The following is a 17924-nucleotide window of genomic DNA, read 5'->3' on the forward strand; positions in this document are numbered from 1 at the left end:
CATCCTAAGAGACTGTCCCCCTGAGTCTTTAGGATACAATCAGAATCCCATTCCTATGACAGCTACTATTATATTTATGTTTACTACTGGACAGAACAAACAGATATTGCTTTCAGAGTGAAGACTTGAACTGAAGATTCAAATATTCTGCTGGTTCTAAAGCAACAAGTATTGCTAATCTAAATCAAACTTGAAGACTGTACTGTAATAAAATCTATTGGCATTCAATTCCAGCATCCCTAATGAACTGAAAGAACGAGTGAATTTATTACAGAGAAACAGAGTTAATTGACTGAAATCAATGGCAAAATTTCTACACTTTTTTCAACATAATTAGTTCACCCATATTTAGAGCATGTGTGCATTTCATACACTTCTATAAATATATGTAAACATATAAACACAGCCATATGTATGTAAAAACAAACATTTAGCATCACGTACAAAAATATAATTAAGATGAAGATCAACTAGACATACTGAAAGGTATTTTGATTTAAAGTGATGATTAAGAACCAGATGGCTATTATGAGAAACAAAATTTCATAAAACGTAAAACATACCTGATAAAAATTGGGCCAGAAAGTACTAATTGCCAGTTCTGCTCTGTTCCAAGTAGCAGTGATAGATGTGTTCCAGACTGGGTTACCAACAGGACCATCATTAACCTTCACATACACATTCAAAGTGCCAGGGCTAGCTCCACTCTTGCTTGAAACATAATAGTGAAAATCAATACAATGTGTATCATTTTCTTTCAGATGGGGCATCAGGAGGTGAGCTTTCTGTCCCGCAAATCTCCCAGATGTATTCACCAACATGAAAGAACCTGCAAAAACAAAGTGACTGATTCAATCTCTTCCTTTTTTTTTCCTCTTCCTAATCTGGTAATATCTGTAACTAAAGCATAATTTAAAAAATAATTTTAATTTAACCATTTTTCTTCTACTAACATAACAGTAATTTGTATTTGGAAGGTATTTAATCTCAAATTACTTTTTGCAGAATCTCAACATTCTTTTGTAAAGCTAGTAAATAGTACAATCTTTATTCTACAGGTGGGGAAAGAAAGCAACAAAAAGCCCCCCAACACTGAAGCAATCTGCACTGTGGTACATCTACAGTGGTAGTACAGAATCAGCTGTAGTTCTCAACCATGTGAGTGCTTCTATATGCAAAGTCTCTGCTGGGTTTGCCTGGCAAGGCTGTGGTCATGGGGAGCTACAGGAGTGGCTTCTTGTGAGCAGCTTCCCCACATGTCCTGCAGAGCCAGTGCCAGTCAGCTCCAGGACAGCCCCCCTGCTGGCCAAGGCCAAGTCCATCAGTGATGGAGGTAGCACCTCTGGGATAATGTAATTTGAAAGGTGAGAAAAAAGAAACCTTCAGAATTGCAGCTGAAGAGAGGAGTGAGAATATGTGAGAGAAACAGCCCTGAAGACACCAAGGTCAGTGAAGAAAGTGGAGCAGGAGGTGGTCCAGGCATTGGAGTAGAGACCTCCTGCAGCCTGGGTGAAGACTGTGGGGAGTCAGGCTGGTCCCTGCAGCCCATGGAGAGTGTGGATAAAGCAGAGATCCACCTGCAGCCCATGGAGGGCCCCGCACCAGATCAACTGGATGGCCAAAGGAGGTGGTGATTTTGTGGGAAGTCCACACTGGAGCAGGACAGTCCAAGCGGCAGGACTTGTGAGCCAGTGTGGGACCCACGCTGCAGCAATCTGCGCCTGCAGGACTGCATCCCATGCTAAGAGACTCCATGCCAGAGCAGGAGAAGACTGTGAGGAGGAAGGAGTGGAAGAGACAATGTGTGATGAACTGGCCCACTTCCTGTCCCTCTGCACTGCTGGGAGGGAGGAGAGAAAGAGAAAATTCAGGAGTGAAGCTGAGACCAGGATGAAGGGGAGCATACTTGGTGTCCAGCCAGGGTCAATCCACCACAAGAGCTGCAATGAAATTTAAGAGAATTTTATGTGTTCAGATGGTTGGATGCAGCATGGGATGCAGACAGAGTCTGAAACAGTTCCTTAGCCTTCCTCTAGCTAATCACAAGTTATCTAACTTGACTAAGTGTGACAACTGTCTCCACTCTTCAACAATCTGACAAAAGTATGAACAAATGAAAATACAAGTAAACCAGTAAGCTTTACAGGTAAAAAAAAAGGTGGGGGTGAATTTTATACTATAGTCACAGCTTAAAAACAGCAAATTACAAGAAACATAGAAGTATTCAAATAAAGTTACATTCAAACAACTCTCACATGAGCAGCCAGTCAATTTATACTCTATTTTTCAGTGCCTATTAATGTGTTTCATTGAAATATACCTTCAAAATAATCATGCTGCAGAACTGAGGAATTTGAAAGACTGAACAGATGTAAGAAAAATACAACATGATTTCTGAGACATTCGTATTCTGGGCTGAAGAAATGAAAAGGGAAGAATTCTATTAACAGATAACCTATGATACCATAGAAGGAAATAAAATTCATATCCACTTTGAAAAAAAAACATGTCAATAAAATGCATGAGATAATTTAAACCCTGCATTTTTCATAAGTCCAGAAATGGATGTTATAGTTCCCTGCTACAAATGCATAGTTAAGTGTTCTCATAAAAATATAAGTACATATACTTGTCACACAGTTATTAGAAAAAAAAAAATTAATTTTTTTTTTCTTACTTTGATGTGTGATAATACTTTTTAATGAGATGCAAGTCATTTCTCAAAATTGGATGTTGGAGAACCTTTGTTCAGACTGCATCTTTATGTTAAATAGGTTTAACTATTCAATAACAGTAGTTTTGCAGTTGAATTTAAATTATTTATCAAGTGTAACTTCCTTTCTAGCCAAGTTCATAAAATTGACAAAAATGGAACTGACTTATAATACAAAGGAATATAAATATTTTACTTCCTAAAAGGCATTACACTATATTTAATTCACAGTCTGTTACTATAACATATTGGGACAAATACTTATTCATTAGTAACATAAACAGAAGTCACTGAGTATGTTTTTTTTCTTAAAAAAGGCAGGAAAGAAACTAATATTCTTTCAATCAATCAGTACATGCTCTGCCGTTCCATTAATTTATTTACATTTAAAATATAAACGCCGTAAAATAAGTATAATTTGCTAAGTTACAAGAACAATACTTAAAGCATTCATGAATTCACTAAAAATTAACTGGCAAGCTTTTTTACATGGAAACTATCAATCAAACAAACTACAAAAAACCCCACAGCACACTTTCTGACAGTGGATGAATTCTCCAGAATAGCTTATCATATATTGGAGCACATAAGAAATAAATAAAAAAAAAAAAACAACCTGAAACTATACACTGGTATATCTACTAGGAAACAGTTATCTGACAGGACAGAAGGATTCCACAAGAAAATATGCAAAATTTATAATCATCTGAGTACTCATTCCTAAGAAGAAATGGGAAGTGCACATCTTACTATAAATACACTCATTTTATCACACATATTTGATTTCCCTAAATGCACTTTCATGTGTAAACACACCGATGATGATAATTTCCTCAGTTAAAAAGTTTAAATGGGATTTACCTGGGTTTAGCCTGTAGGGCTGTGTTTAGGCACTACATGCAATGTAGTAAAACCTAATGGTGCTCACCATTCATTGAATTCAGGCTTCTGTGATCCACAACCTTGCTGAATCACCTGTATTTCATCATTTTAGCTAAGGAGTTTAAAGCAACAAAGCAGTGACTTTCCTAAAGTCACTGTTGTTGTTTACAATTCCTCACAGAAAAATGGTTCAGCAGTAATTCAGCAAATATTTGGTTCATGTAAATATTAATTCTAAGAAGATGGAATACTTGAAAAAAGAAAATACAGATTTGCTCCAGAGTAACTGGGCAACTGAATATCCTGGTAATTCTCATTAGCATAAATGGAAATTTTCTGTGAAATACTGGACACAAAAAGATGCTATAAAGATAGTGACAGAAGAACTGAAAAAAGAAATGTTTAAAAAAGAAAATCTGACAACTGGAAAAGCAACATACAGTCCTACAAAAAATGATGGGAATGGCACAAGAGAGGTTTTCCAGTCACTTCTGCAAGTTTCACCATGTCACCTCACCTTGTTAGAGACACTTTTTGTATTGGGAATGTCAAACGCAATGAAAGGAATGCAGGATCATTTTTCATGCATGAAGAAAATGTGACTAGTGAGCAAAGAAAGTCACTTTGCTGATTTTTCATCAGTCTTATACATGGTTGAGGACAAATTATTAGTCTTCCTAATTAACATTAAAAAAAAGTACTAGTATTTTACTTATTCAGGCATCACTATTGGTTGATTTTGACTCTCAATAATTGAAAAATGTGCTAAATGATAGAGAGCAAAAAGTGATTTTAAGAACAGATATTCTATGTATTTACTAACAAAGCAACCTTCAGGTGCAGAAAGGTGTCAAAAATGCTGTGACCAGGCAGTTCACAAAATCATAGAAAGGCTCAGATCAGAAGGTACATACAAAAGGTTACTTTTTATTAGCAAAACAGCATTCCCTAAATGCCAGCCAACCCTACAGCCATCACTCACAAGAGATTGTGACTACTCTGAGTGCCCAAGACTAAGCATGGGACTGTTCAAGACACTGGAACTACTGAGCAGGAGCAGATGAATTGTAAGGCTTAAGCATAATGAGTACCACTTTCAGACGAGGCAAACTCAATATAGGTGTCCTTTTATTTACTGTATTTCATAAACAAACCTATGTACAAACCACCTTGGAAGTATTGCAGAAAGCAGAGGACCTGAATTTAGTTACAGTCCACCTTGCACTTTAACTCCTAAAGCTTGCAAACAAAACAGGTTTTGTATTCTATATTTTTTCATACTATTTACTAATATTAGAGAAAAAAGGAAAATACATTTTCAGGTGACATTTGAAAATTATCTGGCTGCTGTAATTTGAGAAAACTCTCAAAGCATGACCAGCACTACCTAAAGAAGCTGGAACTTTCATTCAAATGCACCACTTCCAGACATCACTCAGTAGGTATGTGTACACAAACATCAGAGCTTCTTGCCCCCCTGAACTGGCATAATGAGGTGTCCCAAAATACACCAGCTGAGAGTCTTCCCTTCAGTGCCTCAGCTAACATCCATCAGTTCTGCTCATTAACTTACAAAGCATTATTGTCTCCAGGTGAATTTCAAGTCTTCTTTTGAGCAATATTTACTCATATTAAATTTAACGTGGTAATTTTAATCATTATTTATTACCCATCCTAAAAACATCATTAATCTCAACTTTCAAGCTGTTTATCTTCCAAATTTGCAACTATTCAAACTCTTGGAAAAAATCCATTAAAAATCCCTCAAAAGTCCTGTGTATTTTTTTAAAAGATCAATTCACTTCTACCCAGAATGCCATCTTCGTTTTAGCAGAACAATTAATAAGACTAATAAGCCTTATAATTCTTCCACTGAATTCTTAAAATTCTTAATTCTTAAAGTTCTTCCTCATCTCACATGCACAAACACATCTCCCATTATTTTGTTAGAAATTGCTTTGATCAAGCTTGAACAGGAAGTCAGGTACTTCTGAATCCTGTATCTTTTGCCCCTTTTCCAATAGCCAGTAATATAAAAAACCCCCTACTTTCTGATGAATGCTGTTTGCTTTTTCAAGCCTTTTCAATATTTAATGATTTTGACTACTCACCCTGTAATTTGTTTTTCTGTTTTCTTCATGACTATTCTATGTTTTCAAACACTGTACTGACATTTTGAAGGCTTCTTATATAACTTATAGTACCTCAATGCAAAAACCAAGCAATGTATAGTAGGGCCATACAAAGTTCACAAGCTATTAGAGAAAACAACTGCATGTGCATAAATTCTGAGAGAGTCGTATCAAGTTTCAAATTCAGCTTCTGAAGCAATCACTGCATTTTAGGAAAAGCAGAAATAAAAGTAAGAAAATACTTCAGGACAGGCAGACCCAGACCTAGAAAGACTTTTAAAAGAAAAAGCTTTCCAGCATCATATCCCCAGGTCTAGAACAGGCAAATTCTGGTTGAGTACTCTAAAGCAGGGAATAGGTATGTATTTGAAACAATTAACAGAAATTAACTGAAAGTAATTAGAGGAGAATGTCTGGATCTTCCCAAAGTCCTAGCATCATGGAATCATTTAGGTTGGAAAAAGAATAGAATATTGCCGATATGGGATGAAGCTAATGCTGGGCTTGTATAGAACCTTCTGAAGGGCAGGGAGAAGGCATCACATCTGAATTGCAGTTCCACTCAGGAACAAAACTGGAAAGTTTTCTGTTTGGTTAGTTGTTTATTTGTTTGTAACAGGAAACCTGACTTGCCTGCATATAAAGTAAATGCATCTACAAGCTAGTTCTCCCTCTGTTTGGTAAGGAAGGTCAGGTGTGGTGTGGACTACGAAATTGCCAAGGAATTGTGCTACTCCTCTTGTCCCTGGAGAGCCACGTTAGATGCAGCCCAAGTCTGAGGCAGTAAAGCAGTACCACCAGAGGTGGAAGGTTTCCTTACCACCCCCAGTCACTCGGAAAACTCATATCAGCCAAAGTGTACAACTGCTTGGGACAGTTTTTCACTTTTAAAGGAACAGTGCTCTGTTTGGGCTTCAAAGAGCGAAGTATGATGCAGGGCAACATTTTTGTTTCACTTCTGTCAGCCCACATTTGGCCTATCCCAATATGCTCTGCAGCTCCACCAGTATCTTCTACAGCCAGTGAGAACTGTGCTACAAACTGCTAAATCTGAAAACTGATTTATAAAACACACTCACAATAGAAAGCTTCCCCAACAAGGTATGCAAAGTTTTCTTCAAATTCTCTCAAGACTCCTCATGATGCAGTCAGCTGGATTTATATAAAGGTGACCTAATATATTTCACAAGCTATAACATTTTTTAACTTTTATGCTATGACTGGATTTCAAACATGCCACAGCTTTGAGACAGATCTGTCTGCACCTTTTCTTTAAAGTGAACACATGAAAAAATACCAAAAGGGCTTGAAAGAGATGATGTTTCATTAGAACATAAACTTGAAAAACTGTCTTCTGTCTGAAAACCCAGATTCTTTTGAGGGAGAGGTAAAATACAGCCATTTGAAAACATACACCTTTTCTGCCCAACTATGTCTTTGCAACAAGGGCCCTTTTCCTCCAGACCTGCTTGGCACACTAGCAATCTTCAATAGCCTTTATGGATTCAACAAACTGTGTTCTCCTCTAGGTCAACAGAAAAATCTTCCCTGTTCTCATCATGCCTGGCCTAGTTTTGTGTTTCTTCCCCATTACGCCAAGAAAACTTCCCAAGTGCGAGCTCTCCAGTCAGCAGCTCTATTACTGCCTGTCCTATTGTTCCCTGGAAAAGCTTCTCCCACGGCCAGGTGTTCTCAAAGAAGAAACCCTCTTCTCCCCTTCTGAGAACTTCCCCTAACCAAAAAGCATGCAGTTACCAACCATGGACTTTACCACAGCATATAACATGCATACAAAGAATGATTTTAAAAGACACCTTGAACCACTCATTTTCACACAAAGAATGACAATATGTGCATGAAGAATTTTTTGCATGTCCCTTCTGTTTTCAAGGAAATGAGACCAAGTTTCCAACGTCACAAACAAAATAGAACTCGTTCAGCACAAAAGCTCTCTCCCTGCCTTGGAGGCTACATTCACAGATGTTTCCTTGCCTTGTTTGTTCCTAATAGGACACAGCTCCTCTGGTTGATTGTTTAGCCTGTGTACCTGCAATGAGATTGGAAGAGGTCTGCTAGACACATCTGCTAGATCTACCCTGAACAAAAGTAAGGGAAGTCAAAATACAGGATGCAGTACATAAAGGATTAAAGGGCAAGCACAGAAATAGCAACAATCAACATTGTAACAGAAAAATGGGTCTTGCTAAAAAAAAAAAGAAAAAAAAGGTGAACCCTTGGGGGTACAGTTGAACGAGACTGCAAGTATTGCTGAAACTATAGCAGCTAAAGATGTAAGACTTCTGAGAAGTGCTTAACACAATAAGGGAACTGATTAGAGCAGCATAAGAAAACACATGGAGTGTATTAAAAGCTGAGTAACTGAAGCAACTGTTAATGAAGAAATCCCAGTAAACACGGTTCAGGTTCTGCTAGGGAGACTTTTTGCATCACCATAAACTAAGTGCTGTTTAACTTTCTTAACAAGGCTGTAAGAACAGATGAAAACCTGAAAAAATGAAATTATACGAACACTGGCAAAAAACCCACAGAGCATCTGAGTAGCCCAATCTAGGCTACTCGCAGGAACCAGGGTGAGTCTTCATCTCCATGCCTGACAGACACAGGACTGCTACAGTCCCACGTCCCCAGATCCAGCTGGTGGTGTTCCTAACACTAGCAGACAGACACACAGTGAGAGAGAAAGAGAGAGAGATGGCCTGACAGATTAAATACAGACAGAAAAACAGTGCTTTAATCAGCATCCCTGTGAACACACTGAGCACTCACACATAAAGCACTGACAGCCCTACCCTGCTCCTCCTCTACAGCCCAGGGGAATCTCACTCAGCGAGAGGAACCCACACCCTGCTCCTCCCCAGGCTCTGGCCCCCACACCCAAAAGCCCCTGACTTGCATGGCCCCCACAGCAGCTCCCGGCACTCAAATCTCTTCTCCCACTCTCTGGTTAGCTTGGTTTGAAGTTTATGAGCATTCACACACATGCTGAAGATCTGAGTGCATCCACGGACAACATGGTAGAAATTGCATTTAGTAAGAACACAGGATCGATTGCAGTGATCAAGCATCAGGCAGAGTCTCACCAGCATACTGAGTGGTCAGATATGTACAAGAGATGAGACTCTTTTATCCCTTTATCCCTCTATTTCTCCCATGCTTGTGCCTTCCCGACCCAGCTTGACTCCTGCCTTTGGTCCCCACACACTAACAGCTTCACATGCAGTGAGAGCAGCATGCAAAATGGTAACCTGTGTTTTCCAATGTGTCGCTTACCCTATCAACTTGCATTTTATTATAACTTGGCATTCAAAGCATGAGACAGTTGTTCTGTCACAGAAGATAAGTATCTGTAAAACTAACCAGCACATGCTAATAATTACTGCTGCCGCCCAGAAAGTCTCCCTTCTTTTCTAAGCACATTCTCTTTGCTGCACGACCAATAACATTAGTCATTATTTTTGTAAACCATTCAACCATGCAATCCAGCATTTAAGAAACAATACTCAGGAGATAAGCAGGAATCAGCTTTAACATGTTCCAGGGGAGCTCCTGGGGGTAAACCAGTTACTTTTCAGATAAAAGCTTTGGGGAAGTAAATGTAGAAAGGTGGAGGAGAGGGGGAGGAGAGGGGGAACATGGCTTGATCCTGCATGTTACTCTTATCCGAAAATGACCATCTCCAAGAACAGGGTTAAGTGCTACTGGTGCTTCTCTTCCTTCCCACTGACAGGCTGAAAGGTTTGTTAAACACAGAGGTTAATATAAAAAGCTTCTGAAGGCCCGACGACAGTGAGCTTTACAACTTTTATAGAAATACAATTTTCTTCCAGCTTTAGGTTGCTAGGTTAATGTTTGGCTAATGATCATACCTATGTATACTCTTCCAAATTCTAGAGCATCCAAGCAATAAGTTGCTTTTCATTTAAAAGCTGACTGTCACTGTACTTTCTTCACAAAGCGTTTTCTGGAAACTGTTCTGCCTCCTGGCTGATTACTAATTTCCTAACTACTGGTAAAAACAAACTGTCATCATAATACTATCAGGTGTGTAAACTGCTACTAAGTTGTTGCACTGATTAGTACCCGCAGTAACACACCACATGCAAATGACATGCATCTTTTGAATTTCACTCAAATGTCTGACAGTTTTTCACAGATCTGTAAAACAACTATATTGCCTATGGCACTAAATCCCGCAACAACAGAGAGCCTTCTGAAATCCTGCTTGACATATCAGTAATTTTAGAAGCATATCAGCCTCAAGGCTAAGAAAAGCTTCTGTTACTGGAGTAATTTACTCTTGGTTTCATGAGTGTGCATAAAGATAACACAAGAAATCTACCTTATCTATTCAAAAGAGTAAGCTAAATATTGCATTGTCATCTACTGTAGATCTGTGGAGTTGTTTTGTTTTGTTTTTATTCTACCCTCCTCTTTTGAATCAAAGCAGCCATCTTTTTCTCATCTGTTCAATACACTCATATGACAACTCCCTTAGCATGGGCCATGTGTCACTTCAATTCTTTTACTTCCACATAAAAAATCTTGCTCAGAAATTAGAAGCTCACCAGTATAATTACAATCAGAGTGGTGTCCCTAAAACATACTTTTATGCTCCGTTTTTCTAAATTGAATCACTCATTGAGACTCCAAACCACAAGAAGTGGGCTTTCTTCCCCAGTTAAACTACAAATTACTTCAGATTAGTATTCACAGCATTTTTCTTCCACAGAAACACTTCAGAGACCTTAGACAAGACTTGCTGAGTAAAATTTCAAGCACATCAGGGCCTGTGTTTCACTGATGAGCAACAGCATGGCTCAGGACCTTTACTCTTGAGCTCGTGTCCCACAGGGAATCATTGTTATACCAGCACAAAGGCACAAATGCAACCCGTGGCAACTACAGGACAGTTTAAGCCTTAATGGATCAGCTACTGCATTTTCTGCAGGCAGAGTTAAACACTTTAGTAAACCTATATAGTAACAACATGAAAGCTTTAAAACTGATGGAATAGCATATTCAGTTGGAGCTATTACTTCCATCTTAAAGAAATGACTAACCAAACAACAAAACCCCACCACCATGAATTCAGTCTGCTTTTAAAATGAAATTTAACACTAGTCCACACCAAGATTTATACATGTCTGTGTATGTATTTATCAGCTTGGAATATTGCCTTAGCTGGACTTCATAAAAAAATTAGAGACCCATTACACCTCCATTTCCCAATTTCTTTCTTTTTTTTTTTTATTTTTAAATGTGCTTATACCTTTGCCACAAAAGCAGCTGACAGCATTTTCTACAAATTGGTATATAAAGCTGTATTCCACTTAGGTTTTCTCCTCTTAGGGATCCTGTTACACTTGGCAATGACAAAGAGAAAAACGACATATCTTAAGAATTTGCTTTTTCCTACCTGATTTCCAAATTCTAAAGCAAGTGAAAAATACAGAGGTATTTGTTATCCAAGCTGTAAGTTATATGAAAGGGTTTCACTACATGTCAAATTGAAAAAAAATATTTAAAGCATAAAGATTGTCTTTCCTTAAAGAATACATTAAACTATTCATTCAACATAGTATCAGCCCTAAAATAAAACTCTTTTTGCAAAAAACACCTTCTTGGCAGGAAGAAAAAATACTTATTGTTGGCTATTTTTTTCTTGACATGGTAACCACTACAGTACAATCTATCTTTAAAGGCTCTTATCTAGAAGAGATTACGTCACAAACTACATCACAAAGAATGAATACTGTGCAGGTTGCCAATTTATCTGTGTTTATTCACACAATAATTTCCTTCACTGTGGCAACCGGCAGACTTCCCAAAGCCATCTGCACACTGATAAAACGGGAATTTCGCTTTTCATTCCTTTAAAGAGACTTTTTCCAAGCCCCAGATGGAGATGGCTTTAAGTCTTGTACTACTATGGCTATTTTCTATGTCCTAGTTAGTCTCCACTTGTATCCACCTTAAATATAGCAGAAAACATGCCTAAATCATTTATCTGGTGTACATAATTGTTAACGTATTTACTGAATGAACTTCATATTGGGCTTTTTTCCTGTGCAGTCCCATGGAAGATACAGTTTAATGTACATATTTTCAAGTTCTAGTCCACTAGATATTAAATATATTAATTTGGGCCTGATTCACCACTGAAATAAGCCTTCCAGTTCCCCTGACTCACAATCCCAGGAACTGAGATTGTCGTTCAAGAGAACAACAGAATCAGGGTGTTTTTTTTCAAAAAGGGAAAGCATAAGACTCTAATTAACACAAGGGCTTAACGACGTGCTTAAGTACCATTCAGGAAAGCACTTAGATACTTAATTTGTCTTCAATAGGATTAAAAATTCAGAAGGTACATGCATAATATTTCTGCAGGATGCTTTCTGGAGTTCTGAGATCCTGCTGTTGCAGGAATCTGACATTTCACAGCTTTATTAAAAACTGCTAATTGAAATGCCATTGTATTAAAGCACACAATTTTCAAAAATTAGATTTTATACTAAAGGTGGCTGGTCGTCTGCAGGAGAATTTAAGGATTTATAGCAGTGCTCAAGCAGAAAATGTTTGGACAACACTGACTTAAATTCTTGACTTTTTTTTAGCCCAGAATTTAATCCAGAAGTTAAATATTAACGGCATTTGAGTGATTTAAAATGGGAAAGAGGGATAAATAAGTGCTTTCACTACCATGAAAAGGGAATATGTGTTTGCATGTATTTAAAATAGGCTGCAGAATAAAGAACAATCAAACAGAAACCAAACTAAAAGAAAACAAATGTTATACACTTTTCTTCTATGTTGACTTTGTCTTAGGAGAATCCCCTGGATTTAAAGGTATAACAGTAAAACTAAAACTAGGGAACTAAAATGAATTTTTTTTTCTATCACCCTACTCTTTTCTGCAGTACTTTTAGCCTGGCTTCCTCATGACCCATTATGCTTCTCTGCGCTGCCCATGGAGATGTGCCACTCCCCACTGAAGCTTTCATAGGCATCTTCCAGGAAGACTGAGGCTGCAGTTTGCAGCCACTGCTCCATCCCTTCCCTGTGGTGGCTGCCCCTGCCAAGCTGTGCCTGGCTGTTGGGAGGACAGAGGAGGCCCCCAACAGGGCCATATTCCCCAAGAGAGCATGGTGGGCAGCCGGAAGCCGAAGGCAGGTGCAAACAACACCTGCCAAAGGGAGACAGGGAGCAGAGGGCACAGATCCTCACCCTCAGGCTGGCAGGGAAGGAAATGGGACATGGGCCATGTCAGAGGGCCCTCAGCCAACAGCTAAGGCTGGGAAAGACAGTCACGTTACAAATGATGTATTCACTGCTATCCTTCCCCACTCCCAGCATGTTATACATATTCTGCTAATTCTTTTTTTCTTTTTTCAAATCCCCATTTCAACTGGTTTTTGCCACTACGAGGGGCACGGAGCACCCTTTACCAGCCCAGTGCCACAGGAAGCCACCCCAGCTGCGATGCTCCTGCAGCAGGGAGGTGAAGGCTGACCATGGCACAGACAGGTTGGTTTTACCACAAATACATACACCTTAATGCTCCCACCCGCCACTCAGCATTAACTTGTTCTGCATCAACAGCTGATTTCTGGCCCACTAGGGGCAACTTGCTGTGTAAAGGCAGGCAGCCTTCAGCTGAGCCTTGTATCAAGGTAACCATGAAAACGAGCACTGTAGGCAATAGTTCGGGTGCATGTCAAACCACCCACAAAGCGATGTTTCTGTATTTAAAACATTCAATGAAAAAATCAGTTTCCAAACTGGCATATTTACTGTGTGTGACTGTAGTTAAAGTCTCGATTCCATTAAACTTCCTTTCCTTGTCTGCAAACATGAACCCTTCCAGATGTATCTTCTGAAGTACTACAGACCTTTAATTGTCATTATGTTCAAAGCCTGTTTCATATAACCAAATAAGCTATACTTCAACAGCATTTTATGGGGCAAAAATTCTATTATAAAACATTACCATAATGAAACAGATTACATTAAAATATTAAAGGAAAATGAAAATTTTACAAAGAATAACTGCTAGATTCAATTATCCTTTACAGTACAATAAATATTTTCTGTTTCATTTCGGACTAAAACTTTGTGTCAAAAGCAGAAATGCAAACCTTAGTGACATAAATTCATATTTAGGCAAACAACTTGGCTTTACTTGAGACACTGTAGCATTTATTTTCTCACACCTCACTTGTTGACTTTTTATTTTGCCTCTAGTTAAGTAATCTAATGTTATTTTGGTTTGGTTTACCAAGCTAAACTTGCAGTTCATTCTCCTGGAGTTTTTGCTGTGACCCTTTGAAGCCTTGCTACCTTAATTCTGTGAGCATTTTCAAGTGCTTTCTTGGTGAAGTTTCAACTAAATGTATCAAAATGTTAAAGACTTACCTGCAATCAGCTCAGGAATAACTTGCCACGGAAATCATATTGGTGGCAGAAATAAACATACTAAAACTAAAAACTTCTAAATGGGTATTTTTTTAATCAGCTATGATTACAGGCAATACCTCCAACTCTAATACTTAGTCAAGACAAAAATAATATAGCCCCCATTTTCCAGTGTCATTTGTGGGTGTTAGACAGTACTTCGTATACAGAAGCATAGAGACTCCAAGCTATATATTCAAACCAAAATGGAGATCAAATTGAAAAACAATAAAATAAGAATAGAAAAAAAAAATTTTCAAGATGGCAGATATGGTACTGTAAATACATTTAAAGTTACTTTACTTTGGAAGTTGACTTGTTTTGAAATAGAAGTCCACTCTTCCAGCTTCCTTAAGAGTCCTAAGTCCCTTCTTCAGAAAAGGTAGAAAATAAACAATAAACAAAACCACCCCTTAGAAAACACCCACTCTGAAGCACACTGAAAAGCCCAGATCCTGAGGCAAAAGGGATTGTTTGCTACGTCTGCTGTGTTCACCAGAACACCGAGCACCACTCGCTTGCTCACTCGGTCTTTATTACACTTGTCATATTCTTCTATTCCTCCTTGTCATCTGCTGCACACAGGAGGAAAGTCAAGAATAGTCTACTGGAAAGTGAATGAACACTTAGCAGAGATCAGCATCTATGTCACGTTTCACAACTATGGATCTCTAAGTTCAGAGACTGAGGTTTAAAAACACACTGAAAACATTTGAATAAAAATTCTTGTAAAGATATTTCTTTAAGTGTGGGACTATTCTAAACAATTGTGAAATGCCTGCTGAGACACAGAAGTTGCTATGTGGAGCATAATAAATAGATATGTACCGAATGCTATTCAGGCACACAATAAATTACCTGTAATGCCCAGGAAGCTGAGCACCACTGTTTGCATTTTGTTTCGAGTTTATACTAACTTTTTTAACTAAAGAAGTCTGTTGAAAATGAATCCTCTTTTTACTTGCTTACACAAGCCTCTCGAGATACAGAGGGATTTTTTTCATCATTTGAAATGTACTTATTTGAAAAAGAAAAAAAAAAAAAACATTTCAGTTAGGCAGCGCCATCACCCATTTCATAATACTCAAACTTGATTTTTTGTGGAGATTGTAACTTAACAGACACCGCAATATGATGAACAATTACTAGATAAATGCATCTAGGCTATTCCTACTCTTTGCTCATCATTTTTGATAAGACCTGTCATGAGACAGCAGGCAAGACTCACTAAGCTTTAACAGAATGTAAGTTAATTTCCTGAAAGAATAATTTAAGGGAGATTTTTTATTAAACCCTAATTACTTCTACTTCATTATCACTTCAGTAGGTGGATTGGTTGATATCATTATTGTAATGGAGGTCAGTGAGAATTAATCAGTCCAGTCTCACAAATACACTGCTTCCTCTCATCTTTTTATAAGTCTCTCACCTTTTCATGTATTTCAGTAATAAAATTCAGAAAGGTCACACCAGGAAAGTGAAAAAGCAGTGACTGAAAAGGGTCAATGGTAGATAAGCTCTTACTGCCTTTTTAAAATACAAACTTCACCCAGAAATTCTTAGAGTTGTATGGTCTGGAAATATTGCCAACATAAAATAATTTAATGTTCAACCTGCTTTAGCAGATGAGAAGAATGTGTTATGAGTGTCTTGGTTTTGCCAGAAGTCAGGGGCAAAATTTCTGCAGTATATTCTGACAGTGGCTAGCTCAGGAGAGACCTACAGCTTTGCAAGTCTAGCTCAAGCAAGGAGACAGGAATAATCTTGAACTTCTATTTTTTCTAGAATGCTCTTTTTCCCCCCGGCTGAATATTTTCAAGTAATATTAATTTAAATGATTATAATTTATAAGCCTGTTTCACTGATTTAAAAATTTTTCCACTTGCTTAAATAATTGCTGTCTTTATACCCTCTGAGTAAATCTTTCATCAACAGTAGTCCATAGTTGTCTCGGTTTGAAAGACAGGTGTCTGCTAAGGAAGGCAGAAGCCTCCCTTGGAGTGGCAGATGTAACCCCTTTCCCTCTGAGTTATAATTTTGAAATCAAGGGTCTTTAGGCAAAGATGTGGGAAAATAGGAATAACAGTTCTTTACTATATATATATATATATATATATATAACTAGTCAAACAAAACAACAACAACTGTGGCAGTAACAGCAAACACAAACCCAGTCCCAGCCTTCTCGGCCGTCGGGCCCTTTCCCCTCGGGTGCAGTTCCGCTCGCAGCCGACAGGGATCGCTGGCGGCTCCCGGTGAGCAGGGCAGGTGCGATGGTTCCCCCGCGGCTGCAGGGGGCGCTCCGGAGCGAGCTCGGGGAGCACGCGGCTGCTCTGGCGCCCTGGGATCCCGGGGAAGGATGGAACAAAGGAGCTTCACAAACCGGTGGGCAGCTGGTCCCGGAGTCTCGGAAACAGCCGGCTGGACTGGTAGGCTGGAGCGGCAGGCACAAACACAAATCCCGGGTGGCAGACGAGATGTATCCAAAAGGGGAACCCCCCGGGGCTCCAGGCAGGCAGGGTAAGCACGGCTACAGCGTAGCGAAGGCTCGAAGCAGCAGCGGGGCGGGCGGCCACAGCCCAGCCTCCAGCAGGGCAGGGAAAGCAGCTTTGGGATCCCCGGTGTTGTTCCCAGCAGAAAGGAAAGACGCCGAAAACGGGAACCAGCAGCTCTTCTCTCCGCGGCTTCTCTCTCCAGACGCTGAGAGCGAACTGAACTGCCCGCCAGGGGAGAACAAAAGCCTGGCCGGGCCCTTTTGTCTTTCTTAAGTATGGCTATCTCCTCTCAAGTATGGCCATTTATCTCCTAGCAACATGCTATGGGAAAAAATTCCTTTAACAGAAAAAAAACTAGGACTAAACTGAAACCCCAACAATAGTAACTACTGTTATCCAACCCTTCAGAATAAAGAGCAAAGGAGGAAACAAAGGACTAGGAAAAGAATAAAATTCTATAAAACCTAATTCTTTTGAAAACTGGAGTTGCCGAAAAAAAACTTTTTATGAAAAGGTACGATTCTTACGAGATGATAGGTTGGTTTGGGTTTGGTTTTTATTTATTGTAGCTAATTCCCTGTGTTATTATTTTTAACAACTACTGGCATTTATTTTGCACCTGCAAAAACTAGTCTAACATTCTCACTCTTTATCTAATTGTTTCTTTAAATTTCTGAAGTTTCATGTCCTGCCGCATTCTATTTAGCTTCTTTGCTCCATCAGGGATGCCAAATTCATCAATCCCTTTGGTTTCCTCCTGATCATCTGCCTGCATACCTTCCTTCTGACTGAATATTCAACAACCCAACCTCCTTCCGTTATTCAACTAAATCAGTTTGAAGGGGCATTCAGTATATTAACAGACTAAAGAAGTTAACTGTTGAACCTTTCTGTTTCCTCTGCCTTGAAACCTGATTCTTTAATTTCTATTAATGGGGGATACAGCTATCATAATTTCTAAAACTATAGGTGCATCATGTACATAAGCATTTGTACTGTCTGGTTTGTCCCAAGATGCCAAGAACATTGCTATGTGGTAGATGACGCCTTTGAACTTCAATGGAAATAGGTAAAAATATAAAAATAGCAAACATATACCTGGTCTAAACACACAGTCAGGGTCTTAAAGCTACAGAAGGCATTCACATCCTTACATCCCCCAGTTACCTATCTACCCATTATGTGCCCTAAACTATGTGTGAAAAGCATTCTTTAGGAGTACTGATTTTA

The 17924-nt window shown here is 38.8% G+C and overlaps 1 protein-coding gene across 11 annotated transcripts in view; it reads right to left on the minus strand.

The window, feature by feature from the left end:
* The window catches only part of PTPRM (protein tyrosine phosphatase receptor type M), a 463481-nt gene that overhangs the window by 317713 nt on the left and 127844 nt on the right, over positions 1–17924 (minus strand). For 10 of the 11 annotated variants that reach the window (XM_069004459.1, XM_069004462.1, XM_069004458.1 and 7 more), the window contains one exon: positions 564–829. In XM_069004459.1, coding sequence (XP_068860560.1) covers positions 564–829 — 266 coding nt within the window. Of the gene's footprint in view, positions 1–563; positions 830–3574; positions 3659–17924 lie in introns of those variants that run through there. The other variant, XM_069004466.1, reaches the window with a different exon arrangement.

This window comes from Aphelocoma coerulescens, chromosome 2, assembly GCF_041296385.1.
Source record: "Aphelocoma coerulescens isolate FSJ_1873_10779 chromosome 2, UR_Acoe_1.0, whole genome shotgun sequence".
Taxonomy (NCBI): domain Eukaryota; kingdom Metazoa; phylum Chordata; class Aves; order Passeriformes; family Corvidae; genus Aphelocoma; species Aphelocoma coerulescens.